Here is a 27577-nt window from a genome sequence, read left to right on the forward strand (position 1 = left end):
TGGAGCATGTATTTCGTATTATTTCTGAGATTATGATTTATATTAACAACTAAACGTAGCACGCCGTTCCCCCCTAAAAATAATTATATCCCTTTAATGAAAATGTAACTGTGTCCAGGGATGCATGTAGCTTTAAAAAAAAAAAAAAAAAAGAGAGCTTTTCTGCTTTTCTGATAGCCAAAAAGTTACCAGAATATGAATAATTATTCATGTAAATGATTTAGAGAAAGAAATTATTAAAAAGCATTTTTACAATCAAAAGTACAAATACATGAAATGCTATATCGCATGAAAAAAATGATATAGAATCAAGTGCAGAGCTTTTTATCCACATTGCTCTTTACCTGGCCAGCTCTCTTCTCATGGATATGAAAAAAAAAAAAAAAAAAAAAGATAAACAGCAAATTTTTAACAAGCAACTGTATAGAGAGGAGTAGAGATAGCTCGGCATATATTTACTGTACACATGTCTGTTTGCGTATTACACAAAAAAAATGTGTACATTGCACACATCCCCTAAAGAACACAGTACATATACGTGCAATGCACACACAGATACAGATATATAATTGAACTCCAAATTTGTTGGGGATACACAGATAAGTGATGCTCGTGTAAACAGAAGGTGAACACACACACACACACACACGCGCGCGCCTCTCCAGATACGACAGCGCGCACGGACGATCACCCGAGCCGAGCCTAAAAGTGAGGGACGCACAGAATGCGGGAGAACGTGTAATAAGCGGCATGTCAAGCTGCAGACACCGCCGGTGTCATCCCTGCGCTATCAAACACACGCATGAGTATGACTGGAGACAGAGAGGCTAAATATTTCACTGTCAGAGCATGTCGAGAAATGCAATTCATTTCTCTCTCATGTGCTTTAGGACAATGACAATTTAATACAAGGCCAGTGGATGTAAAGGAGATAAAAACTGAACAAACTGGCCCAGCATAATCACACATTTCCTCCAGAGAGCCTGCTAGCGTGAGGCTCATATGCACTTGTAACGGATCAACATTTTATTGTTTCTTCCCTCCATGAATTTGCCATGAGGACGAATTCATGGCAAAGCTTTTCTTACGACACAGGTTAGTTTAAGCTTCAGCAGAAGCAAAAGCTGCCCCTGATTTTTTATTTATCCTAAGCTTTTCAGTGATCACTATATTACCAATGAAAATAATTATATGAGGGACTTGGAGTGTTTTTTTTCTTTCCTGCTTACATTTCCAAAGGGTGCAAGAAACCTCCCTGCAGGTCAAGGGTAATTTCTTTAAAAACATTTCATAAAATGAATAATTGTGCTATACACAAATCTTTCCGATTTTTACAGCATAATTCCCCTCCATAGCATATGGAAATAGCAGTATAGCGTACGGGCTGATTCAGCTTTGAAGAATGTGGGCATATCACACTTTTTAGTCACCAAGCAAAGTGGGCTTCAAGTATTGTTAATATTATCATAGACAAGTTACCTTCTGTATTTGATGAATGGCACCACGTATTTGAAATTAATTGCAAAAGTCGGGTTGGCTAATGAGGCGGCCCTTATCTTTTCTCAGCAGTGCAAGCACAAGTATTTTTCTGCTGGCTCGATATTTTTTTAAATGCCCAAAGTACTGCTAAGTTGAAATCTGATTAAATTATGAACACTAAAATTTTCACAGCAGCTAATGCAACTCCAAAAAAAAAAAAAAAAAAAAAAGGTTAGGAAAATTCTTATCTCCTTTCTTAACGTTAAGCATGTGTTTTGAAAAATCATAATTAAATAAATTATTCCCTACTGATTCTCCCAGGTGCTTTGCTTCCCATAAGCATCTTTGAAAACAGTTTGCTAAAACAATATTACTATTCTTTATTATGGAACTGTGGGGGTGGGGCACTCGTACCTGCTTCAATTTAAATACCTTTGTAAGGAATGCTAAAACTTAAGGACTGTTATAAAAGGGAAAGTATGCCTTAGGAAAAAAAAAAAAAAAAAGGAAAAAAAGGCAGGAAAAAAAATGATCAGCCATTCAAGAGAATTAATGGATATCCACAAGGGCTTTGCTAATAACATGGGTTAATTACCGCCGCAACACACCAGGCTCAGTAAATAAAAGAGCCCAACCATAAACACATGAGAACGAGCAGCCAGCACTAAAAGAGGGGCAAGCCCCTGTAAAGGAAAAGCTGCCGGGCAGGCGGTTCTGCACAGCCCCTCTGCACTTGCTGCAGGATTCAGAAACTCGCGGGCCGTCTGTCCGAGCTGGAAGCCCAAGAGCTGCCAGGGGACAGGGAGGCAGGCGCCAGGCCTCGGACGCGCTCCCGCGCTGCCTTCCCCGCGCAGAGCCGAGCTGCACGTCGCACCCTTGCTGCGGGCACCGAGGCCTGCGCGCCGGGGGCTTTTCTAGGAAACTTCAGGCTTCACTTGTTACCAGTAAGTTCAATAGCTACCTGAGAGGGCAGGCGCAGGAGGTCAAGGATCCGCGCACCTTGCGGGAACCGCGGAGCAGAATCCAGCGTTGCTTCCCACTTGACAAGGAAGCGCTCTCTAATCCATCCCTTCTCCCCTGCACAAATAAAAGGTGCTTCCAAAATAAATTCCTCAGGAATTTGAAGCCACGCCAAAAATAATTCGAAGCAGAAGGAAAGTGACACAAAGCCTTTTCCCTCCGGGGTGCAGCCGCCCCCGCGGTGCCGCGCGAGCAGCACCCGCAGCGACGGTGCCCGCGCCGCCGCACGCGAGGGGCAGGAGCAGCGCGCCGGGGACCGGCCGGCAGCGCCTCCGCCACGCGCCCGGGCTGCGGCCGCTCTCTGACACGGCACGTCCCCTCTGCGCGCTCCTTCCTGTCCGGGTACCTGCGGGGCTCCATCCCTGCGCTGCAAAAGAACAAACCGCTGAATGCCTTTAAACTCCATTGCACGGTCTTGAAGGGAAAAAGTAGAGAGACTGCTGAGGGTTCAAATTAATGGAGCGCAGGGAAACACAAAGGGCAAATGTACACAGTGCATGGGAGCTATCTGGAGTTACAAATCTATTCAGTTTTTTTTAATGTTTGACATGCAGAGATCATGCTTAAATTTACTAAACTAGTCCTCCCCACCCCCTACCCCCTTTTTTGGAGGGTTTCAATTGCCTTTCCTTCTCCCAACAGCTGTGACAACTGTTAAAACAGTCAGTAAAATTAAGTCCGCTCTATAATCCTTTAGTCAACGTTGCATTTTAATCAGATGTTGAAGGAGATTTCATGTTATGAGCGCACTGATTCATTTAGAATGATTAAATTGACACATATGTCAAATTGAGCAGATATATTTATTGCATCTGTTTATTAACTATTAGCAATTAATAGTGTTATTGCCATTGCTGAAAAAGCAAAAAGTCAAGGCTGCAGCTGGCTTTAAGTTATTGCATTCTTCAACATGCTCTGCCCTAAAATCAAAGCATACCTAGTGATGGTCTGACAGATGTCTGTGCACTCCTAAAACGTTCCGACAATTTTTAGCTTGGATCCTCTCTGCCTTCATCTACAACGTGAGAACTGCCGAAAGTGGCCGCTATATTTATTTTGTGTGTCCTTACACTTGTACGTGCACATGCATGCAACAACACAGAGCCAAAATACAATTACTATGAATATTAATTACATGTAAAACTCTGTGGCTTATTAATCGAAGCAGAGCAGGAGACGTTGCCAAGTGTTAGTTTTCTTGTATGTATGTAAGTATGTATGTATGCATGTCTACTCAGCCACATACCCCTGAAGCCCTGTGCCGAGACCATGCATTGGGATTGTTTTCAGATGACTTTTAATTGAGCCAGCGAAGAGGAGGGAGAAAAAAAATAGTTTGAATCTTGCATCAGAGCCAAAAAGACATGTGCCCCGATTTCATTGAAATGCATCTACTCTAAGAAGCTTATCTAAACTAATCGTTCAAATTAGCTGTAAGAAGGTAAATTCAAGAAAGCTTCTTTGGGGGGTGGGGAGGAACGACCGGGAAAAAAAAAAAAAAAAAAAAGGAAAAAAAAACTGGGTATTTTATAAAGCTAACTTGGAGTGTTAGTAAGAGCTGGGGGAACTGCCCCCTCAGGCTGCTGGCGCCGCTGACCTGCAGCCCACGCGCGAGCGGGGGTCCCACCTTTGTTTATTTCCTTGTATCCACCCGAACGCTCCAGCGGATCCTGCTGCCGCCCGTGCCCGCAGCGCCGGCTCCCGGGCCGGCCTCCCCGGGCCGCCGGCCTCGCTCCGCGCTTCCCCGCGCGGCGCGGAACCCCCGCGACCCGCCTGCGCCCTCCGCGCGGAGGGAGGCGCGAGGGCGCCCACGCGGGCCGGGCCGCTCCTGCTCGGGGCCGGCTGCGCTCCCGCCCGCGCAGCACCGCGGTCCCCGCCGAAGTGGCTCCGCATAAAGGAAAATGGACCCGTGGCAGCTCCCGTGACAGACTCGCGTTTGCGCCCGGCCGCGGGCGGAAATCAAGTTTGCGACTCACCAGCCCCACGGAGCGCCCGCGCTCCGCGCTCTCCTCCGCGCCCGCGCAACCGCCTCGGCGAGAAGGAGGAAGAAGGAAAGGAGAGAAGGAAGAAAACCCGAGGTGCTTCCCGTCCTGCCGGGCGGCCAAGCGCCGCGGCGGAGCCTCCTCGGCCGCCCGTCCCCGCGCGCGGGGCGGCTCCGCCGGCGCCACGTCCGGGCCGCTCCCGGCGGCGGCGGGGAGGCGCGCGGGCGCCTCGCGCGCACCTTGCGCGGGGCCGCCGCGGCGCGGCGTTACCTGCGCGCGCGCGGGCGGGCGGGCAGCGGTACCTACTCTTCCTCGTAGTGCAGGGCGAGCGGCTCCGGCAGGCAAAGTTCTACCGAATCCATGTGCGCGCGGCGCGCATGCTGCGCGCCCCCCCGCGCCGCCGCCGCGAGGCCGAGGTGGCGCTGCCCGCGCGCCGCAGGTGCCCGGGGCCCGCCGGGGGACGCGGCGCGGAGCGAAGGCTCGGCCCGCGCCTAGTCAAGGACTTAAAGCCCCGCTCCGAGCTCATGAATATGAAGCGGCCGCGTTCGCACGGGGCGCTCCCCGCGGCCCCGCCGCGCGGCCCATTGGCGGCGCGGCGGCCAATGAGGCGCCGGGGGGCGGCCCGGCCCGGCCCGCGCGGCAGGTACGGGGTGGGGACGGCGGCGCGGCCGCTGGCGGCGGCCGTTGGGGCAGAGCCCGCCGAGGCGGCGGCGCGGGCGGGCGGGAGGGAGGCCCCGGCCGGCCCCACGCAGCGCCCGGGGCGGCGGGACCCGCTCCTTAGCGCGGGGCAAGCACCGAGCGGCCTCCGCAGGTAGAGAGCGAGGGTGGCGCCGCCGCGAGCGCGCGGGGAGGGGGGGCCGGGTGCGCGCGGGCGGCGGCGCCGGCTCCTCCTCCCGGCGGCGGCACCGGGGCGCCCGTAACGCAACTTTCCCCGGGCGGCTGAGTTACTTGCGGGGGAGGGGGGTGATATATATTTATATACACTTTTATGTGCATGCCCATAGGAAATGTACAAGTGTGCCTTCGCCAAACTGTGCCACGTCGCAGCGGGGGTGCGAAGGGGGGACCCCCGCTCTCCGCGAGCGCTGAGGGGGCGAGATGCAAATATTGAAGAGCGCGTAAAAAGCAGGAAAAGCTCCAGAACTGATCGATTCCTCTCTGCGACGGCGGGGGGATTAGAGGGCACTAAAACCGGGTCTGTTTCATTTTTAACAAGATAAGGAGGGCAGGGGGGCTGCGCTGCGCTGCCCACGCGCGAAACGCGCGCGGAGCGACCCTGTGTCCCCGCACGGGGGGGTTCCGTCACGGAGATATTACCAAACTGAAGGGGGAAAACCCACGTTCATCGGCTCCGTGTACACCTGCATGCACGTCACCTACGCCATGCCAGCAGGGCAGCGGCTCCTGCGACACGCGGCTGCGCGGCGCGCTCGCCACGCAAGGTCCACGCGCCGAAAGTTGCGTCCGGAGAATGATCTCATGCACCACGAGGGACCCGCCGCCCCACGCGCGGCTTCCAAGGGTCGGGCACTGCGTGGAGCGGGAGCGCGGGGCTTCTCTCTCACACGCTGGAGTTTTTACTTAATATTGCAATGAAAAATACCACTGCTGTTCGCTACCAAGATACCAAGTGTTCTTACTCTTACCTCTCCACCAGCTAAGACTGCTATTTACTAAAGCAAATAGATAGAGGCTGTTTCTGGTAATAAAATAAAATTTAAAAAGGGTGGGGGGGAGCCCATTTTATAATTCAGCTCAACTGTCCACAAATATTTTTGTAACCGAAGCGCTACACAACGCAAATGACATTCTTTTAGCTCAAAACAAATCAGTGTACAACCTCAGACTGCATTAATACCACTCACAAAAGGGCACACAAATGCCCTCTCCAAATCTCTCACAGCTTTTTCTTTTTTTTTTTAACCAAATAAATAAAACAACAGAACCCAAGCGCAAAATATGCAAGTGTAACAGACAAGTTTAAGTCTGTCTTTAAGTGTAATGGACATGTGTTTATGGCAGAGAGATTCCAGTGTCATGTACTTAACCTGCTGTAAAAGCTAGGCCTGCTTCTCACAAATGTGGTAAAATACACGCAAGTTTAGGGATCAGAACTCACACGGCAAAACTACATCTCTGACTGTTGAATAAAAGCAGGTAGTAAAAGCTTAATTACAGTAGCATTATGCTGTCTATATTGTTAAATGTGAACTCTGTAATTAAGATGTAAATTCGCTTGTGAGCAGTGAATTAAAGAGCTCTGAGATGCAGAGTAAAATCCAGGCACTCTGTAGAAACATCACAGACAAAAAAAAAGGATTTTTTTTAACAAATTTTTAAATGAGAGGCATTTAATCATGTTACAATATTAGAACATTCTCTTTAAGAAGCAGTTTGATAAATGCAGATTCTGGAACCAAATCAGCACTTGAATATGATGATGTGTTTATTCTATGTACAGATATCTTCCTTGTTGTATAAACCCACAGCACAGATCCTTAAATCGGTTTATATGTGCACATTATCAAACCTTGCAAAATACAAATATGTTGTGTGTAGTGAGTGTCTGTGTGTCCAGTTATAGATGTATATTCAAAGTTGCTGTTTTTCAGTATTTGTAAGCTAAAATGTCTTCATTTCTTTTCATATGCATGTGCTTTCTTACTTCAAATCACCCACAATTAATTCCTTTGCACAAGTAACTCGATCACTTAGTTCTTTAAAGTCACTTTAAAGAACTAAGTTCACTGGAATACACCCTCATTAAAGTATGACTATTAATCCATTAAAAAATGCAAAGCACGGTTAGCTTATTTGTACTTTTGTTCCTTATCTTCTGAGGTTATATATATATATATATATATATATATATATATATATATATATATATATATATGCATAAAGGGCTCTTCCCTCCTGCCACAGCGGTTCTTCCAACGTGCTCTCCTGTTCACATCCACCCAGCTGCCACTGCCTCTCTGGCTTCTCCCTCTACACCCCCACATCCATTTTTCCTCTCCCCTGTTAACCGTCACTACCTTCCTATCAACCATCCTTCATCCTAGCAGCGGCTTCCCTGCCGGAGCTGCTTCCTGCGCCACCAGGAATACAGCACTGTCCTCGACACGTTGATAAGCGGAGCAGGAGGCTCCTTCCCCTGGGACCAACAGTGTCACCTTTGCTGGACCGGGGCCCCCGATCCCAAACGCGTTCCTGAACTTGCGATTCCCAGTTAGCCATCACAGCTGGTAGGGGCACAAACACTGCAGCAAATAAGCTGGGGCTAAGTGTAACTTCACTGTCTCAAGATTCTCTGTACCACTTTGGAAATAAATAAAAATAAAAGCAGGAAGAAAAAACAAATCCAAGCAGACTGAAATTTATCAGGGGATACGGAATAAAAGCACGCATGCACACACACATCCGCGCTAACTTATCAAAATCTACAATGCAAAGTCTTACCACAAGGAGTCTATGCAAAGCAGTGGTAATAGAATCAGAGAGGGGAAGGGGAAGAGCTGTCACGAGTGTCTGCACCAGTCAGTGGGCATTACTGAGCCGCGTCTGCGGCTCCGCGGCTCCCGCGCGCATAATGATTCCTGGGCGCACAACTGTTCGTCTTCAAGCGCCTTCACACTTAAGTGCTGTGGACGTTTTGAGGCATCTGAACAGCCAGATTCTTAACACACAACCACCTCAAGGCAACCACAGAAGCAGGAGTCAGTGGCACTTTGCAGAAGCAGCACAGTGCATTGTGTCAAGCGCGTATTTACCCAAAAGAGCAACAAGCCCGAGTCGTCTGGGCACGAGCAAAACAGAGGAAATTCTATTACCTGCAGAGGATTTATTTTCAAATAAGTACACAAACATTTTAGATGGAAATTTTCCATACCGCACACTACCTTTTTCAAAATCTAGCTGTGGAATATCGCATTTTAACAGTTTGAAAGAAATTTCAGAGTGTCAAGGTATCAAATTTCTCTTTTCTCAGAACGGTTAAGGAACACAACTCAAACGTGCTATCAACATCAGAACGACACTGTCACCATCTACTCATCCTAAGAGGCATTTGGCTTTTGTACTTCCTACTAGGAGGTAATCGGTGCATCCCGGCATCATGCTAATGCCTTAACATCAACAACGAAAACACCACTAAGGCCACAAAAGTTACAAATTCTGCTCCCCTGTTTTTTGGGTAAAGTGGGGCAGGTTGTTACGTCAAAGGCATTGGCTTCCTCAGCATTGAGCATCAACTTCTCCTTGTTCCCATGGCAGGAAAGCAAACTCATGGTGCCTGCGCTCGGAACGCTCTCTGCAAGTTTCCACAGCACAGCCCCAAATGCACAAGTTTTAGATTACTGCATATATATAAAAAATGTGAAGTACCTCAATCATCTTAATCACGTTTCCAAGCTACAGTTCAACCATTCTCAAAAAAACGCTCCGCATTTTCTGCTCGTTTTATTTTCAAGAGCATGGGCGTTGATATTTGAAGGATGGCCTTCACTGGTACAGAACAGAAACTGGTCAGATTGCTGTAAATGAATATTATTCTCTTGACAAAATGCCTTTTCCAAAGCTTGTGACAAAATAAATAAAAGCCCAAAACAGAAAAAGAGAGGCAAAAAACAGAAAGGAAAAGGAAAATGCGGGTTGCAGGGGCATGGCCCGTCACCCTCCAAAAAAAGGCCTTACTCCCTAAAGATAATTCAGGCACGCACTTCAACACTGGTATCTCACTATTACCCCGAGCCCTTTTTTTAGTGCAAGTTTCTTCAGAGACACTGAAGCGCGTTACTGTCTCCGCCAGCCAAGGATAAGATGACTGAGGGAATTCAGTTGCTCTGTTTAATTAATACAGGATTATTTCACTTTCATTTTGTGAAGCTAATAATATGACTGGTGGAATGTCAGTAAAAATTAAATCATAAACTAGTGCAGTACCAAAGGGAAAACTTACTTTAGTTATGGAGTATTCCCAGCAGAAATCTTGAAAATCTTATACATATTTACACTGATAAAATACCACATGTACTTCATAGGATACTGCAAGCTTTCAACGATCCTTATGGCATGTATTTACAGAGCAAGAGTTAACATTTTGAGATTATACATTAATAAATGAGTTGCAGTTATATTGTTTCTTGCATGTTAAGCACCACATACAAAACGCAGGAACACGTTCAAGGTCAATGTCCTATTTTAGACCTTTTCAGCAGCTGTGATATTATGATAATCACACTTAAAATATTCCTATAGAAAGAGTAAATTAGGCCTTTTCACTAGAAGGATTATTATGATAAACAATAAATCTGAAAGAGGATAAATTCTTTTTTTTTTTTCAAGGTAATAAATTGCTCTCCCTTACTATGAGGTCTTTTCTATTCAGGAATAAAAATAAATAAATAAATCCACATAATTCCACTCTTACATTGTTTTCTTTTTTTTCCTGGGGCCTTACCTATGTGAGGATCTCTCTGTCTCTCAAGTGCTTTTGCATTCCGCTAGAACCAAAACATTCCAGTTAGTTAACATCCCATTCTGTCTCCTGTACTGCAGTGAAATGCAATATCCCTCAAAACAAGAAGGCAAAGAGGAAAACTTGGCATCAGCAGCTAGCACTAAGCAAGACTGGGGGTTTAGCTCCAAATAACCAAGCGACAAGAGGAGTCCCTCCATGGGTCTTTTCCCTCCCCATCCGCCCACTCTCCTACCTGACTGGAAGCTCAAAGAGCTAAAAAGAGACCAAGATGGAGCGCAAATATTTCCCCAGTGAAAACACCAACCATCTTTACCGTGAGCGGACACCCAGTGCGTGTTGCGCTGCCCCAGGAGACGATGGCTCGCAGTGCGGGCGCCCGCGCATCCTCGCGGCCCTGGGGCTGCGCGTTGGTGCACGGCAGGTTGCAGAGGCTCCTGCGACGCCCGGCCCGGGAGCCGCACACCTGCTCTGCGAAACGCATTAGCTCAGGCTGGCCCTTTCCTTCCCCCCGACTGTCCCGGCCCATCTTCCATCACTCTTCTGCCTTTTTCTCCCCCTACTCCCCCCTCCCCTCCCTTTGCTCTGGCATTTTTATTATTAATGCTATTGCTATTATTACTGTCCAAGCATAAGCTGATCCACGGGGGAGCCTGTGTAATTTAACCCCTCAAGCGCTAAATTCCTTCACATGTGCCAAAGACACAGGTTTGTTGTTGCCTCCAGCAATATCCCAGGAAGACGAGTGATGGCGGTGTCATATCATCACACAGCGACTTAATCTATTGCGACACCCAGGGAACGGGTAACTGGAGACATTTGCAGAACACGCTTTCTGGCTGAATACAAAATGCTCCTTTCCCAACAAACTCCAGCAATGGGAAGTAGCGAAACAATTTTTGCCCTCCTACAGCTCTTCATTTCCGCGGCTGCGCGTTACCCAACCCTACCAGCGCTTTCCCTGCCCCGTGCACATCACCTAGCTCCACAGCACTTTTTTTCCTCCCAACATTTGTGTTCTCCCTCCTTTGTTCTTCACGTGTTCCCTGATTAACAAACAGCCAGATCACGCTGAGCTGCCCACTAACACAGCCTTGGAAATCTCGTATCCATACACCAGATGACTGGAACCATCCCCGAGATGAGGGTTACCCTCGCGTGCTGTCCTTATGCTGCTTGACATCAAATGCATGTTTAAAGCAATAGATGAAAGCGGTTGCACTTTTTGAAGGTGCAGGGAACACTAAATTAAACACTCGCAGTTTAGCTACAAGAAATACCGACAAGCAGGAAATCAACTAACGTACTGAAAACCAAGCGCCTTGTCTGACAGTCTAGCAGGGACTTTCCACATGGGTATCCTACTTTTGCTATCTATTACTATTAAGAAAGAATTCTAACGTAACACAGATGTATGTAACTAACTGTTCTCTCTAAGATCAAGGTGAGATTCTTTCTTTCAAAGCTTCACTGAACTGAGAAGAAAGAATCTAGGGCAGATTTAATACTGGAATGGAGACAAACAATAACGAAATTTCTTTGACTTCAGAACATCCTGTCTGTGCAGGTAAATCAGAGCTTTCAGAGTGAGAAATTAGCATCTCTGAGATAGTCTTAAGACAGCAGCATTAGGTTAGATTCATATATTCTGCAGTAAACAAATACAAAGCAAAAACTCCATAAGGTATCAGCTACCCTTACCTCCTCTCTGGACATCTCAGACCTGAAGCAGATAGAGACCTCCCTACAGAAGATCATGGAAATCTGTCCCAATGGAAACATCTCAATTTTCTTTCTGCATACATGGCTTTTTCTAAACGTATATGTTGACTGAATGATGGAGCCCTTAACATTTGAAGTCTTGTATAGATCCACATTCCAGATCCACATTCCAACTGGCCAGGCAAATGATTTCTGTGGCCACAGAACTATGCCTACAAACCAAGTACAGGTAGAGGTTAAGCACATCTTGTGTTCTTTTCCCCAATTATTGAGAGCCTCAATCAAGAAAGGTTTCATGGGTACAAAGTCCAAAACAGGCAAATGCAAGGGTCCAGCACGTATCCAGAATTCACCATCACCTGCCCTTCACCCAACTCCTCCAGCCCTATCCACACAAGCATCAAAGCTCTGACGGCCTCAGGGGAAGGCCTGAGACGATGCCGCGGGGCCCGAGACGCTGCTCTCTGCTCCTACGCGCACTGCCCGCGTTGCGCTGGGCAGGCGGCCTCCGTGCTGCACCCCCGAACAGGCCACTGGACACCAGCACCACTGTAACAGCTCTGCTAGCACTGACATGCCTGCACACCAGCATTTTGTGTGGTCGTGTTAACATTTTTCGTGGAATACATTAGAATTGCACAATAAAAAATTATTAGTCACATATGTTGTGGTTACTACAGTAAAAATGTTCACTTTTTTTTTGATCTATTACTGAATTTGAGGCAATCAAATCATAGTGTCATCTCCCTGCAGATGATGCCTTCTAATATTGCCTAGGCTTCTGTCCCGCAGCAGCTTCATTCCTATTGACCAGGCAGTTAGACCTATTCAATTATTCAATTTCAATCAACAGATTTAGCTCCACGTGTAATGTTTAGACGTAAAAAATTTGCATACGTTCATCCAGCTTTATGTGCCTGTAAATTTGTATTTATATTCTAATTTCCTTCTTAAGATCTATGCAAAACTCAGCTTTTTCCCCTCCCATCCCAAATTAGCTCCCCCCCCCATTTCCGCCCCCTTTTTAGCTTTTATGTCCCAAAAAATTTGGTGCAACTTTACCTACGACAGAAATTTCTGTCTTTCACAGATTAAAAAGGAAGAGCAAGAATGGTATATTACTTGATTCAAGCGTTCTGAATAGAAGAATAAAACAGCAGCATGATTTTTAAGCAGATCCAGTCAACATTTTCTTGCCAAAGCTCTTGCTAAAGGTGTGAGCTGATCCAGAAAGTACAGCTTTGGGCCTTGCTGCCCTCTGACTCTTTGATCACAAAACATTTGGTTCAATTACCCGAGACGTGAGCGTACATATTCCTGCACGCATACACACAGACAAATGCTTTATATTATAGCCTCTTGGATTTCTACATATATTTGCACACAAGAAGTTTCTACTAAAAAGCTGAGCTGTTCCATCTCTGATGCTATTTAGAAGCTACTTTACTAGTTTTGCCCCTCCAAAGTCTATGCTTCTCTCTTTACAGACTTCCCGGCGAGCGCAGCGACTTACGTCCCTGCGCTGACTTCTGCGCACTTGCAAGTCTGCTTCTGTGCTCCTTTCCCAGACAAAACTCTCATTGGCTGCAGTGCTTCTTTTCCTCAGGACAGATCCCTAATTACCTACCTCTTGAGAGCACACCCGTTTTTGTATAATACAGTCTGCATCTAGAAAATATATCCAGTAATACAGTATCTTCAATGACCAGATAGCCCTGAAGATTATAGTTACAACTTACCTAAATATGACTTCAAATAATACTGTCCAGCTAAATACTGCATTTCTAGGGAGCTCCCTTGCTCTTCCCTGCCCTGAACCCACCCAGGACTACTTTCAAAGCAGCTAGTTTCTACACATGAGGATGGTGGCACGGAGCCGCTATTATTAAGAAAATCTAAAGCAAATCCTGTATGCAACTATTACGGCGTGACAGTTAAGAGAGATGCAAGAATTTCTGTTAACATTTTCAGGGAAATAAAGGCTTTAAACATTGGAAAACCTTTCAGAAATAAAATATAATCAGAAAAGTTGCAACCCAATCTTCACACTGACCTATTTACCCCAACTTCAGATTATCTGCTCCTAAGGTATTAAGATAAACTGCTCCAGTCTTATTAAAGGCCGTATCTTTATTCTTTAGCACTGTTTGTATTTGGTACACATTTTCAGAATGCTAACAGTCTTTACTCAATAATGAATTTGGCAGCAAAACAAGAATCAGTTCTCTTTCAATGTTATTTTCTAAATAAATTCTCTAAACCTGATTGAGTTAGATCCTTGGATCATGCTTTGGAAGATGCAACTCAGAGTTTCTGAATAAAGTGAAGCACTTAAGCAAATCAGACTTTTATTCTTCATCCACCGCGAAGGCTGAGATTTAAGATGAAAGAGCTGGGCTGCCTTTCTCTTTCCTTCCACTGCAAGGGTCCTTCATTTTCCTTGTTTTCCCAGTAGATTTACTTGTAAATCTGGCGACAGCCACATTTGAAGTCCTGAGGTCTGACTCCTGACCTCAGTTATGTTAGCCCTTCCCTGCAGAAGAACTACCCCTTGGATCACTGACTTGCTATTATTCTATGGTTAATAGACCTGACCTGTGCAATATTTTCTATCTGGCTACAGTCCTATCTCTAAATTCTCTATTTTGAATGAATACCGATTTTGTGACATGAAGTCTGCTATATAATGAAATGCAAACAATGAAAAGGCTAAATCAGTTTACAAAAAATCTATTTGTCAAACAGTGTGGAGATGCTCCCAATTTAGTCTGGGCAGTTCAGGCAGCTCTTGATAAGGGAGTTAAAACTGAGCCGTTCCACTGCATAAAAATAAAATTATCTGCAAAAGAGATATATTTTCTTTTGGAGAATCTTTTCTATAACCTGTAGCTAATTATATATATAAAAAATAAATAAGCCCCCTTGGATTTTGCAGGAATTTTCTAACAGCCAGCAGCACTGTTATAGTAGGTAACAGCAAACGCCTCCCCAGCGCAGTCCCCTTATGTCACATTTGCATTTCTATTCAGCTACATTGCCTGACAATGAAGCAAATGGGTCTGCCTTATCTGTACAATTCTGGACAACAGAGATTTCTAAGCCATACAAAGGAACGAGCTTAACATTCAGCACTCAACACTTCCCAGTGCACCCCCCCTTCCCAAAAAACCCTGTGGGGAATGCAGCCGTATAAACACCTGTCCACACCAAGACCTGGAACTGTCACATTATCAGAAAAAAAAAGGAACCGGTTATAATAAAAAAATAAATAAACAAAATGCTATTAGATTTTCAAGAAGCTTGCCAGCCTCAAGGCTGAAAACAGTCCCAATCCCAAAGATTTTAAGGCTTTATTTTGACCATAACAGAAAAGTAGGGAGTGTCCCTGGAACATAAAACTAGATAATATCTAGTCGACCATTTGTTTCCCCTGCTGCCCCTTTTTGACTGGTATTTAATACAACAAATGAAATCTAGATATCCTTTTACCAGGAAAAATTTATATCGCCCTAGTTTTCATTAGAAAACCTTTAGCAGCTAGTCCAACTCATGCCATTTCATTTCAGTATGAGGAAATTTCAAGCTAATTCCTTCAAAATTAATATCATCTCATTTAAAAGTTAGAATCGACACAAAAACTGCACAAGCTGAAGCCTCCAGATCAAACTTGTATTATGACAGGACTTAAGCCAGTTGTAATACAGGTTAGGGCTTTAAACATCAAGAAAGAATTAAGACGGCACAGCTCTATAGACATTTAGGCTTTATTCTGGCTTTCTGTGATATGTATGGAACATGCTGTGTCTGTCGACTTGGCACGCTTCCTCTCTCTCCCATCCTCGGGGTAACAAAACAGGCATTTTGCACATATGATCTGGAGCTCAAGAAACTTCATGGTGGGGGCGGGGGGCACCTTCATGTTTATTTGCCTCTGCGGAAGGTTTCTAACATGAGGCAGCAACGAGGGAGAGGGTCTTTCTTTTCATTCTATTTAGCAAATCCTAAATCACAACCTACATTTTACATAGTTTTTGGTACGCTTAAATATAAGTCGCTGGCTTACACTAATTGCCCAGAACTTCTCAGTAAGGTTATTCTGTGCTGCGTTAACAACTGCTGAGTTTCTCCCCAGAGGTGGCTGCAATGAATGGTGATTCTCTGCCTGTCTCCTTTCTCACTCACACACTTTTGAAGATTTACAGGGAGAAATATCATAATGTAAACATAAAATGATATTATTACTGCCAAAAACAAGGCAGCTCACACAGACAGTGAGAAATGCAGAATGCCTTCTTGGATTCACAGGAAAAATGATGCTCCTAAAACAGTCAGTTGCCTTAAATTTTACCAATATTGATGCTTGAAAAGGTGCTGCGCCTTGTCCCTTGCTGTTGGTGTTGCCTATGCATGATTTGGGGCAAGAAACGATGCTGCATTCTGCCTCTTCAAGTGCTAGTGACAGAACAGCCAACCTTTATTATCCTTAGCACTGAAAATGGCTTTATTGCTGAGGATGAATGAAACCAGCAATTGTTATGATACCACACCTCCTAAAGCATTGCAGATCCCTCAAATAGTCTCAAGGTGACAGATCAATTTTACCCTCAACTGTGCAGGCAACATGGCTGTAGCTGCCTTCTGCCATGAATGCATATAGTGCAGTGCAGAACAAAATTCAGCCCTTAAATGTTTCAAGCGGTCAATTTCCTTGAAAAATGATGATTAAAATAAAACAAAATTAAATAATTGCTACTAACATGCCAACGTTGTAAAATATTGACCCAGAGCGTACTCGTGGAAATATTATGAGCTATCACATTCTGCACTGTTGGAAATACTAGTATCTATTGACTCATTAAAGACAAGTATTACAGATGGAAAAGAAAGATACAGTAGCTGATAGTTAAGACAAAAAGTCGAAGGTCAAGAAAAACAGTTTCTACCGATTGGTTAAGGACAACTTGAATCTCAAGTCAGGTCACTTAATGCTTATATTGTCACCCAAATGAAAATTATCCCCTTTACTACCTTGTACACATGCAAGGACAAGAGTTGCCCACTGTACCTCGCGGACTGCAGTTCACATTAGTGTATGTTAGTGCGTTACATCTCGTGGACACCCATCATCGTGGCTTCCCACCAACAAGCAAGCCCACTCCTTCTGGAGGCAACCTGACATCTTTTGTCTGATGGCTGCAGCAAGGGGAGAGCAGTACTCAGAACAAATCATCTTTGTCGAATTATGCTTCTGTGATACTACCACCTTGCTCCTCTGCGCACCACAGTTTTCCATTATGAACTCTTTTCTGAGCATCATGTGGCACAGTTTCCATCCATCTGCTAGGGAAGTTTCCCAAAAAGTGTACCAACTTCAGGAACTGAGCAATTCTGATTTTATGTAATCTGAACGGAAGACACATTCAGATAGAATTCAGAAAGATTAGCAGCTCAGCTCATCATCTGTTTCTCCAGCAATATGTGCACTATTACTATCCAATGGCCTCTTTGGTAATAAACTTGTCCCACCTCCCATCTGCTCTTCTCGCTGGCCTACTGCCACTTCAGCCTCAGTCCTTTCCTGTCTTCAAGATGTCATTCAACTTCACTTGCTCTCATGCCCATTTGTTTCTCTTTCCAAGGGAGATCAAGCATACATCTTTCTATGTCTCTCTCTCCAGCCTTTAGCTTCTGCTCCATCTTTTTAGTAAGTGTCTATGTTTATGCTCCATTTATCATAGTTGGCAGCATGCACTATGCAGGTGTCAAGGAAACCAAGACAGAGTTCACTGTTCATGATACTGCCTTTTCTGCTTCCTTGTGGCTCACCGTCGAGGCTCGGCTCCCTAACACGACGCTATATGTTAAGAAGAGAAGGTACCAGTTCCAGGCGAATTACCTTGAGCCAATCAAGGGCTCAGAACAAACCTGCTTTGAAGTCACATACTTTTTTGGCCTTACTCCGATCTCTTTCCAGACTATTTTTCCTTTCATTTGTCCATTTCCTGAGTTTTCATGATATTTCTACAGCATACTTACTGGCAAAAACAACTCTACAATCCATGATACTAGATGTAAAACACACGTGCCTATGCTTGTGTATGTGTACACCTAATGCTTGACTTAGGGAAGGGCTCCTTTCCATGTGATCATGGACTTTTGTTACACCTGCACATAATCCAACTCAGACAGGAAATAGCTTGGACTGAGCAGGACACATTTGGGAACTCAATCAGGAATACCCAGCTCTATCTCTGCCACAACTGAGAGCAAAACACGACCCATTCCCTCCACTGTCTTGAACTATGGGCAGGCCTCAGGCTCACTTGAGGCCTGACCACACAAGACCTGTATGCTGCTACCAATCAAGCTCCAGTATTTTTACATTCAACACTCAATTCCACAAACATGTGGATATAAGTCACACATATCCTGGAAAACCTCACAGGCTAACTCACAGTTGCACCTGAGAGAAATTTTCCTGTACACACAACACTTAAACAACACAGACAATAATAAAAGCAACCACAGCATTAAGTTCTCAATTCCAATAGCAGCTATTGCTATAGAACTGTAAACAGAGCTGTTAAAAATACTTTTTGATCTGGCATTTCAACAAGGATAAGAGCTGTTACCTCCACATCACTTTGCTGTAAACAGCAGAGTTCCAGGAAGATCTGCGCTATCATAAGGATCGAGTTCAGCAAAGACCAAACGTTGACACTCACAACACACAAATGTGACAAAGGTTTTCAGGCCAGAAAGTCCTTTATACAAACCCAGTTTTGAGAAGTGATGCAATGGGCAGAAGAAATAACCATTTGGGTAACTGGACTGTATTAGATTCTGGATCACTTTATTTTTAAAATCACTAGTGCTTTTTCCATGAAGCAAAGCGAAGAAGTTTTCATATGAAGTTTTTTGATTTGTGATACATTTGTGTGGCAAAGTACTGCAGATAGACATCTCTTATAGTAATTTCTCTCTAAAATTTCTGTCCAGGCCACCTTTCCATTTTACTCAGCATTAGTGTGATGTCAATAATAAAGGTAAATTTAGTCTTACAATGAAAGAAACATGCAATCTGCTTTTTCTGCCAAAGATAAGTAAAACTTAACAGTTCAAACTTTTTTTTTCCCTACCACCCATTCCTTAAACCCAGCCTGCAAGTGATTCTTTGACTGGTTGAACCCTGTCCTACAACTTTTCACATCTGAGTGATCTTCCTTCACATTATTTCTGTGGAAGTAAGGAGGACTGTTCACATAAATGAGGATATAAAACTAAGAGCCTAACATAAAAGTTGGCTTTATTCCCTTGCAGAATTTCTTGGGAAGTTTCATATTTCACCAACACAGTAAATATTATGCGAAGGCATTTTGAAATTCAAATCTGAACAACTAGGCAGACCACTTGCTAGAGTTACCCTTTTTCCACAAAAGGCAAAAAAATATATATTCTAACCCTCTGATCAAGTATATCCCTTCACATTAATCAGAAACCACTACACAAAATTCTTCATTTACAAAAAAATAGTAGAACAAAATTTCTTCAAATATTGCAACTTGTAAAGTTATACCACCCTGATAAAAATTCACCCAAGGAAGAATGTCAACAGCCTGGAGTCAGTCAAGGTTATGGTTGCAAAGGCAGCAAAAGTGTGGAATAACTATACATTTGAAATGGGCAAGGAGGCTTTGTGGGCAACACACATGCCGTATTATGAACAGTGGCAGATTACAGTGATATGATGAAGGGGGGCCTCTCGTACCCTGAAAGACAAGGACGGCACAAGACCCAGCCAATTACCTCTACTCTTCTTTTATTCCTCGTCCTTCAGCCAACTACCTCAAGCACGGGGAGCACCCCTCTTAAATCAGTCCCTACGCTCGCTTGTTCCGTTACAGGTGTGCTCATTCGATCCTGGGCTGCTCTGCGTCGGCACTGCTGGGAAGAACAAATTAACACAGGCATAAAAGCCTAGCAGACTCCTCCTGCAAGGTGCTGCTAACACGTTTTCCTTCCCTTTCCTGAAGCACCACTAACCAGTCTCCCTGGCAAATGCTGTTTAGTAACCAGTGCTCTCACATACAACGGGGCAAAACCCCTGCCCTGCTGACCGCTGCCGCCCATGTGTTTGCGTTGTCTCCCTGGTTCGACAAGTCTGCACTGATGGCACCTGTTAAAGCTGCTTCAACTAAGCTGTTCTGCATTTGTCTGGCTGGATTTGGACTTCCCGGATCCCTGCCTGAATACAAAGTGATTTGAAAAAACAGTGTTTGGCAACAAGCACAGTGGGGAGCGCTCTGTGTGTTGGTACACACGAGCACAGTGTGTTCTTCACAACACCGCGCAGGCAGCGCGCCGCTAGGATCCCCGCGCCGCTCACATCAAAATGGTCTCCTTTGTTGTCAGCTGTTTAATAGCAGCTGTTTAATGTAATTCCAAATGATCTGCTTGAATGAAGTTGTCATTCTTGCAGTTCACTTTAATGTAGTAAAAAACACAGCTTGGCCACGTTGTTTTTCTATTGTTCTTCTGAAGAGTCGCGCATTCTCACGCTCCTGCTAGCCTGCCAAAATAGTAAGCCTGTCTTCTCTGGAAATAAGGAATTAAGAGAGAATTAAATATTTGAGTGCTTCCTCCTTTTTATTTATTTCAAAATACTTTCAGGTAATTTGTAACTGCTTAGTCAAAAATACCTCCACTACTAAAATATAGAAACAGAAAGAAAAAGTTAACTTGTCAATCAATACCTGAGCAAAGAAAACCATATATGTATATATTTTATATACGTATTTCAAGACATTTTCCCTCATGGGTTATTTTTCATCTTAACGTATTTCATGGTGGGGAAAAAAAAAAAGTTTTAGAAAAATGTTGATATAGTGCAAAAATACATACACTCTTCTTGATTAAGCAGTTTAGCTTATGGAAATATGCCCTTACAGTGCACGTGTTTTTTGTCAAAAGCTGTTTGATACCGAGGGTGATAATAAGGAACATAATCTGTAAAAATATTTGCAGTTCTCTGCCGAACAATAGAGGGCACTAACGCTTCTAATCTGGCAAACTCATCACGCACCAGACGGAACAAAACAGCCGCGCTGCTCGGAGCGCGCAGCCCACATCACCTATGTATGCTAAGGACGCAGGCAGCGGGGAGAGGATTTCTGCCTCCCTCGGAAAAGTTCGCTTTGTCCTTTACGTTCCCTTCCTTTTGCCTGCAGAAAGTGCGATAACAACACACAGACACTTAGAGCCTTTCAAAGCGGTGTTTTCTTTTGTCCGCCGAACAAAGCGCAAGCAACTTTGCCTCATCCAAATCCCCCTTCTCGCAACACTTGTGTCTCTACCTGCAGGTCTGCGCAGCACTTCAAGGCATGCCAACTCCACTGACAAATGCAGAAGCCAGAGGACGTTCAACATTCGCGGTACACATGTTTTTAGCAAGCTAATGCAGAACACTGGCTACAAACACGAGCAATACAGGGAGACGCTGGGCTATCACTTGAAGGCTCTCAGCCAGGACTTACCAGGGATCCTGTATCACGATGGCAATTCCATTTGCTTCAAAAAAAAGAGATGCAGCTACTACTGAAAGTGTTACTTTCAATAAAAAGCACGTGCATTGCAAATATTTTGGAAAGCTTTGAAAACTATTTTTAAATCTTAAACTGTGTTTTTCCATGGAAAATAAAAGCAATTCAGGATTTTTCACAGAATAGTTCAGGAACATAAACTACTTTAGAACTGCTAGTAGCTGAACATCTACCTACCTTGATTTTTAAATGCTTACCAGTCTTTCTCATTGCTATTCAAAGAAGGAGACTTCTCAGCTCTGGAGAATGAAACTTTCGTGAGAGAGACTTAAATACTAAACACCAACTAATGGACTGTTTTTTTCTTAGATTTCTAACACTGTAGAAAGCAGTTAAAGCACTTTGACTAGTTCAGGGCAACTTTCATCTGGAAAAAAATAAGAAATGCTAATACTCTGTTGCTTTTATTTCAATATAATTTTAAATGAACTCCAAAGCATATGTCCCTGTACACACTAAGAACTGAAAAGTCATCATGAATTGTGCACCCTAATTTCTGAGTCCCCAGTTTCAGAAGTGAGGCACCAGCTTTTCAAAGATACCACACTCTAGCCTCTCTAATAATAACAGCATCTTGCCCAGGTCAAGGAAAACAGCTTTAAATCAATGTTAATAGCTAGGCTCAAATCTGAAAGCTGGACTCAAGTTACTCCCACGACAAGAAATGCACACAGTGAAAAGAATTCTAACTTTTTCCCGAGTCAACATGCAATGTGATGAGTTTCTATATTCTGTTTTAAAGATTGATTTAAGATGGTCACTACAAGTATTAAACATTCTTTACGGACTACGCAGAAAAGGTCAAAAGCCTGTATGGGGTTCATTTAACCCTCACTCAGAGATTTTTGACATCACAAGATTATTCCCAACTTCAGAGTTAAATTGCTGTTGTTTTGTTTTTCTATTTAACTATATCCGTAGCACAAGCCTTCTGTTTTTGCATCTTCATTTGTGCGCCAGTGCACTGGACTCTGGCCTTTGCAGATATCTCCATTTCTCCTGAGCAGACATAAGAGGAGTTGCAAACTAACAGGTAACAAATCCAACTACCAAATCATGCTATGAAGAACTACTCCAATTCTCAATGCTGTATTAAGCACTATCCTATTGATGATAGTCACTTGTATATCACTATCCTGAGAAAACAGTAACCACCAGACACAAGCAGCAACTGGGATGTTACCCACCACAAAAGGAAGCATATTCTGGCCATGGAGACAAAGATAAATTCTTACTTATTCTCTGTGTTAAAAGTCTGAACAGGAGACAGAACTTTGTTTTTTAAGACTTACTTGAGCAGTTTGGATACAATAAATTTGTAATGGACCAATAGGCATAAAAAAACATGTAGATACATGCCATATTACCAGAATAAATATAAATAAATAAATAAATAAGCATGAACAAATTGGGGAAAAATAACAGGAAACTTTGATGGACTGTATTTTAAAGGATTATCTTGGACAACTCAGACTCATTAGTGCTTTCGCAGAAAAGCACGATACAAGTTTAAATCCATAGACAAAAATAAAACTCCATAAAAATTTAGGTTCATATCACTTGTGAATGCATCACAATTTCTTCCTTCCTGGCTTCCAGCAGTTAGTCAATCAGTATTATCCCTATTATTACACTATATTACACTACACTACCTGTTTTGCAGTTGTGGCTGGGAGCCCTTACCCAGGCCAGAAACCATGCTAGGTTTCCTGCACCTCTTTCCCCTTAAGTGCTAAGCATTCTGTAACAGTAATTTTATCACAGATCCATAAACTTGTAGATCTCACATAGTTTGAAAGACACACGGGTGACTCTTCTCTGCCACTTGACCCCATTGCTACATTTCCCCCACGGCGTTGTCCACCATTTCAACATACCGACTGACTACTTGTTTTACTCTCAACCACTGTCTCAATATTATTTTCCTTTCACTCTCCAGATTAGAGAATACTGTATGAAAAGGACCCAGAGCCCCCCTCTGATACAAGTATTAGAGTTTACTGGTTCCTAATTCATTATTTTTATTTGATAGATACTTGCATTACACTGGGCCAAATTTTATCCCTAGTTACAGGACTGTAAATCTGTACTCAAAAGAATTTACTTCAATAGAGTTAGATTGGACTCATACCAGCACAAAACTAATCTGGAGACTAATGAAATAAAAGGGACCTTTATCAAGCAATGATCCTAGCAAGGTCATTTTTATTCTTTCTGACCTGCCTGTAACAATAACCAATGTGGTTTAGAAATGCATTGTGAAGTACCTAAACTACAGCTATGTGCAGCTCCTTAGACACTGGCAACTTTCAGAAAATATCCAAAGTCACTGAAAACACCTGGCTATTTATAACAGGTGAAAACACCTATTTAACCCATGTGATGATTTTTGTAGAATGTTTAGACAATCTTTGTGGAACAAATTCAGATACTTAATTTAGTACTGTCATATATAAAGATACCACTAGTAAATGTTATAGGAAATACTGTAGATGTGGTTTCTTGCATTTTCTTCACATTTACCTATCATTTTTTTCTGCACCTAATCACTGGCTCTCTGTCCTCGTTCTTGAACAACAGGGAAAGTGGAATAATCAAGCTGAGATATAAAAAGAAAACATGCAAAAAGATGAGAAGAATGATAAATACAACAAAACTATTTTCATTTGAACTAGGCATACATTGGACCTGTCTTATTTCCTGCTGTCCTAAACAAGAAGGGGTAACATCCTGACATAGATTCTTATCAAGGATTTCTCCCCCAGTAAAGATCAGAGGGACCAAAAGGGATAGATCTTCATGTCACAAAGGGGCTCCGTTACCTAAGTTTCGAGGCAGCCCTAGGTGCTCTAGGTCTCGCATCACTGGCTTGGGAAAGGCCTTACAGACTTCATGAACCCCCAAAGCAATGGTTGCTTTCCAAAAGAAGAGGCAAGATAATCAACAGATTGCAGAGTGTATCCTTAGAGCCCAAAGTAGTCTCCGACCCATCCATCTCCCTGTCCTTCGTGTCCAGAGCGCAAAACTGTTCTTCTAAAAACAATGATGTACTCCCAATGCCTCAGTATAAACATCGACAGAGAAAGACTGCTCCAGTCTTATGACTATCTCTTCCTCTTAACTAGTAACTTATTTCCTGATGTGGGGATATGACTCTGAGGCGTTTTTTCTGTCACCTCTTCCATAAGCAATATACAGAGGTTCAGTTATTCATAAGAGGGATTAGCCACATAAATAAAGTTTGGAAGACTAAGGACCGTGTTGCCAACGTCTATCTTAAGGTACAAAATCCCATTTTAGTGTAGTGCTTGCTAGCTAGGTGCTACCTCAGGAGCCCTCAACAGGGAAGGCAGAGTTCACAAATCCAAACTTACGCTCTACGTAGAGAGCGCTCATACCACTTTGGAGCAATCTGGAGGAGATCAAGAGATCTAAATGGGAGATTTACAACAGCTAGAGTAGCTAATGCAAAAACAAAACAAAACCACAAAGTATGAAACAAAAGCTGGAAAAGCAAAGCTAAACTCTCAGAACAGCTACATGAGACCAATTCTTTGATTCCTCAAGGAAGATGGAGATTTGGTCTGTAGCTCTGTTTGAGGGGCACACTAATTCTTCCTATGTGTCTTCATAGCGAGCACCTCCTTGCTCTTTAAAACGACAATTCTGTCTGCTCGAATCAGAGAAGGGAGGGGGGGAAGAACCATTTAGTATTTTTTTGGCTGGTTATTTATGAGAGATCTAGTCTAGATTAGTCCTGCTTGAGTGGCATCATAAATGGCTCCATTCCCCGCAGTAGTCTACTTCAGATGGGAAACTGACAACCTCTACTTAGGTTGTCTTTCATAGTACACAATGAAGTGTAAAAACTGCTGTGAAAAAGCCTGTGTTTCAAAACAAACCATCTCAGTAATAAGCACTTAAAACACTTTTTATTAATATATTTCTTTGTGTACAAAACAAAAGCTAATGCTAAAAACAGGCCTTTGACAATGTTTTTGTTTTGTTGTTTTTTTCTCTTGCTCTAAACGAAGTACTACAGCAGCTTTCAGAAGGTTCAGAATAAATTATTTGAAATAAAGTGTTAAAGTGAAGCTTGTAAAAGAGTTGTTTTTTCCCCTCATCACAGCTTAATAACATGGGGTTTTCAACCAAAAAGCTTAATCAAAATCCAAAGTGGAAATCCTAAATTAGTAAATATTGAATTTAACCACTTTTATATCTCAGGTATTAGCAAATACCTTTGGTCTACAGAGATACAGTCCCTTCTAATCCTTATCTGAATTTGCAATTAAGACTTCAGAGCTACAGATATCTGTACACAGCTCTGTACACAGTTCTGCTCTCTTATTTTTAAATGATTGGACCCAAATCAAATCAGTCTTCAAATACATTGAAAAGTAAATGTCTGATGTCTAATTGAACTAATAGATAACACTCTTTTTAATACTGTTAATGCTTAGTATGGGCTTCACACAGACAGGAGAAAGGGGCGGGGGGGAAGAGAGTTTGAAAAAAATCGGCGCAGAAAACCTTGTCATTATATTATTACCATTTAGTTCCTTGGCATAAAGATAGAGCAAAGCTAATATTTACAAATTATTTGACAAATAAAAAAAAAATCTAAATGGGTAGGAGTTCGGTTCTTGTTCTCTTTCACTAATTGTCACCTCCAATAGGACATTGTAAGAGCCTCAAAATGAAGCACTTATGAGTTTTCTTTTCCAATCTCTTGTGGGCTTCTCCGAGTTTATCGCAAATGAACAATCGTGTTGGAAGGGGCTCCGTCTGTTTAATGTCATTAGTGATTGTTTCATAAAACAAACAGCCGCTCCGCCATTCTGCTGCAGTTAATCTTAAATCTAAACGTGGCGGCACTTGGGGAGAGTCTCAAACATGGTTTGTTCTAACCAATGCAGGTCTCTTAATCTATTGCAAGTCAAGGCGCTTATCTCTCTGCTCAGCTCAGAGCAGTGATTTCTTTGTCCAAATATCAAACCGAACCCAGTTAATATCATGCTTCCAGCCTTTTCCCAAAGATTTTTCGTCCCTAAATTCTGGCCAAAGCCTAAGGTATATTTATTTATTGCTTATGCCATTTCATGCTTATTTTTCAACACTAGCAAAGTCAAACTATCTTGAGTTAGCGCACAAGGGTATTTCAATGAGTTTAATCAGACAGGTGAACTGATAACTTGGAGATTTATCTAACTGTGCTGGAAAAAAACATTCATTCTGGCCTAAGCCTATAGCGGCCCACGTGTTTATAGTAAGCCTGGAGTTTTATCTAGTGGCCCAGTCCAAATGGGCCATCATCCATTCCCTGGGAGCAGAGGGTGCCCCTCACTACCCAGGATCAAATCTCAGAGCAGCAGTCATTTAGGGAAGGCCTGGGGGAGCCTTGCTGAAAAAAGATTACAATAGCTTTTCCCAAGCGCTTCATGACATATTTCCTTGAAAAATAAGGAGAACAAGCTTATGCCATATGCTTTTCATGGCTACCATCCCCTTAGCGGGTACAAATGGGTAGGCATATTTTGACAACTTGCATATTTAGGAAAATAACAACACCTGTTAACAAGGGTATTTATGACTATATAGAGAGAATTCATCATTCTCTAGGCCCTGAAAAAAAGACTCAAAGGAGGAAGACTAATTTTTTTTTCGTCAATGAACAAATAAGTCAAGTAGGACTGTTCTTCACCCCTTTGAAAATTCTTAAATGAAAGTTGTATCAGGCACAAATAGGTGGGTAGCTACACCAAAACCACCATGTTAACAAAATTCCGTGATAGTTTTTGTCCGTATTCCTCAGTTAAACTTAGCAAACTGGTATACAGATTCATCTCAGTATGGTGAAAGGACACAGATCTTTTTTCTCTTGAATTAAATGCAAAACAAAACAAAACACAGTGCTACACGTGAGCCCCAACTCTACTGTGGTCTATCACTCCATACTTGTATCCAAGTTCCTTAACAAACAAGAACAATTGCCTTTTTCTTTTCTCTTAAACAAAACAAAAAAAAAAAAAAAGAGAGAGAAATCAATTCAACTGAGGTTTTTCCACATCTTCATATCACTTCCCATCTCTACTGGCTGGAGTAGAATTTCAATTAACTGGTAGGAGTCCAAGCAAAGCCCGGCTGCCTGTGTTCCTCCCGGTCATGCCCCATAATTGTAGAGGGACCTGCATTTTGCAGCCAATGACACGGCTTACAAAAATAGATACACTGAGTTATTTGATAAAGGAACCAAAGCCTGTCACTCCTGTTCAAGTGCCAAACAACATGCGAGC

At 43.2% G+C, this 27577-nt stretch overlaps 1 protein-coding gene across 3 annotated transcripts in view; it reads right to left on the bottom strand.

Moving 5' to 3' along the window:
* Positions 1-27577, bottom strand: part of ESRRG (estrogen related receptor gamma) — a 363399-nt gene that overhangs the window by 149848 nt on the left and 185974 nt on the right. The window contains exon 1 of one of the 3 annotated variants that reach the window (XM_088532058.1): positions 4788-4872. The exons of the other annotated variants lie outside the window; for them this stretch is intronic. Coding sequence (XP_088388184.1) covers positions 4788-4843 — 56 coding nt within the window. The 5' untranslated portion in view covers positions 4844-4872. Of the gene's footprint in view, positions 1-4787; positions 4873-27577 lie in introns of those variants that run through there. 3 annotated transcript variants of the gene reach the window in all.

This window comes from Tinamus guttatus, unplaced genomic scaffold (assembly GCF_059628265.1).
Source record: "Tinamus guttatus ecotype Peru unplaced genomic scaffold, ASM5962826v1 Tinamus_guttatus_pri_ptg000033l, whole genome shotgun sequence".
Taxonomy (NCBI): domain Eukaryota; kingdom Metazoa; phylum Chordata; class Aves; order Tinamiformes; family Tinamidae; genus Tinamus; species Tinamus guttatus.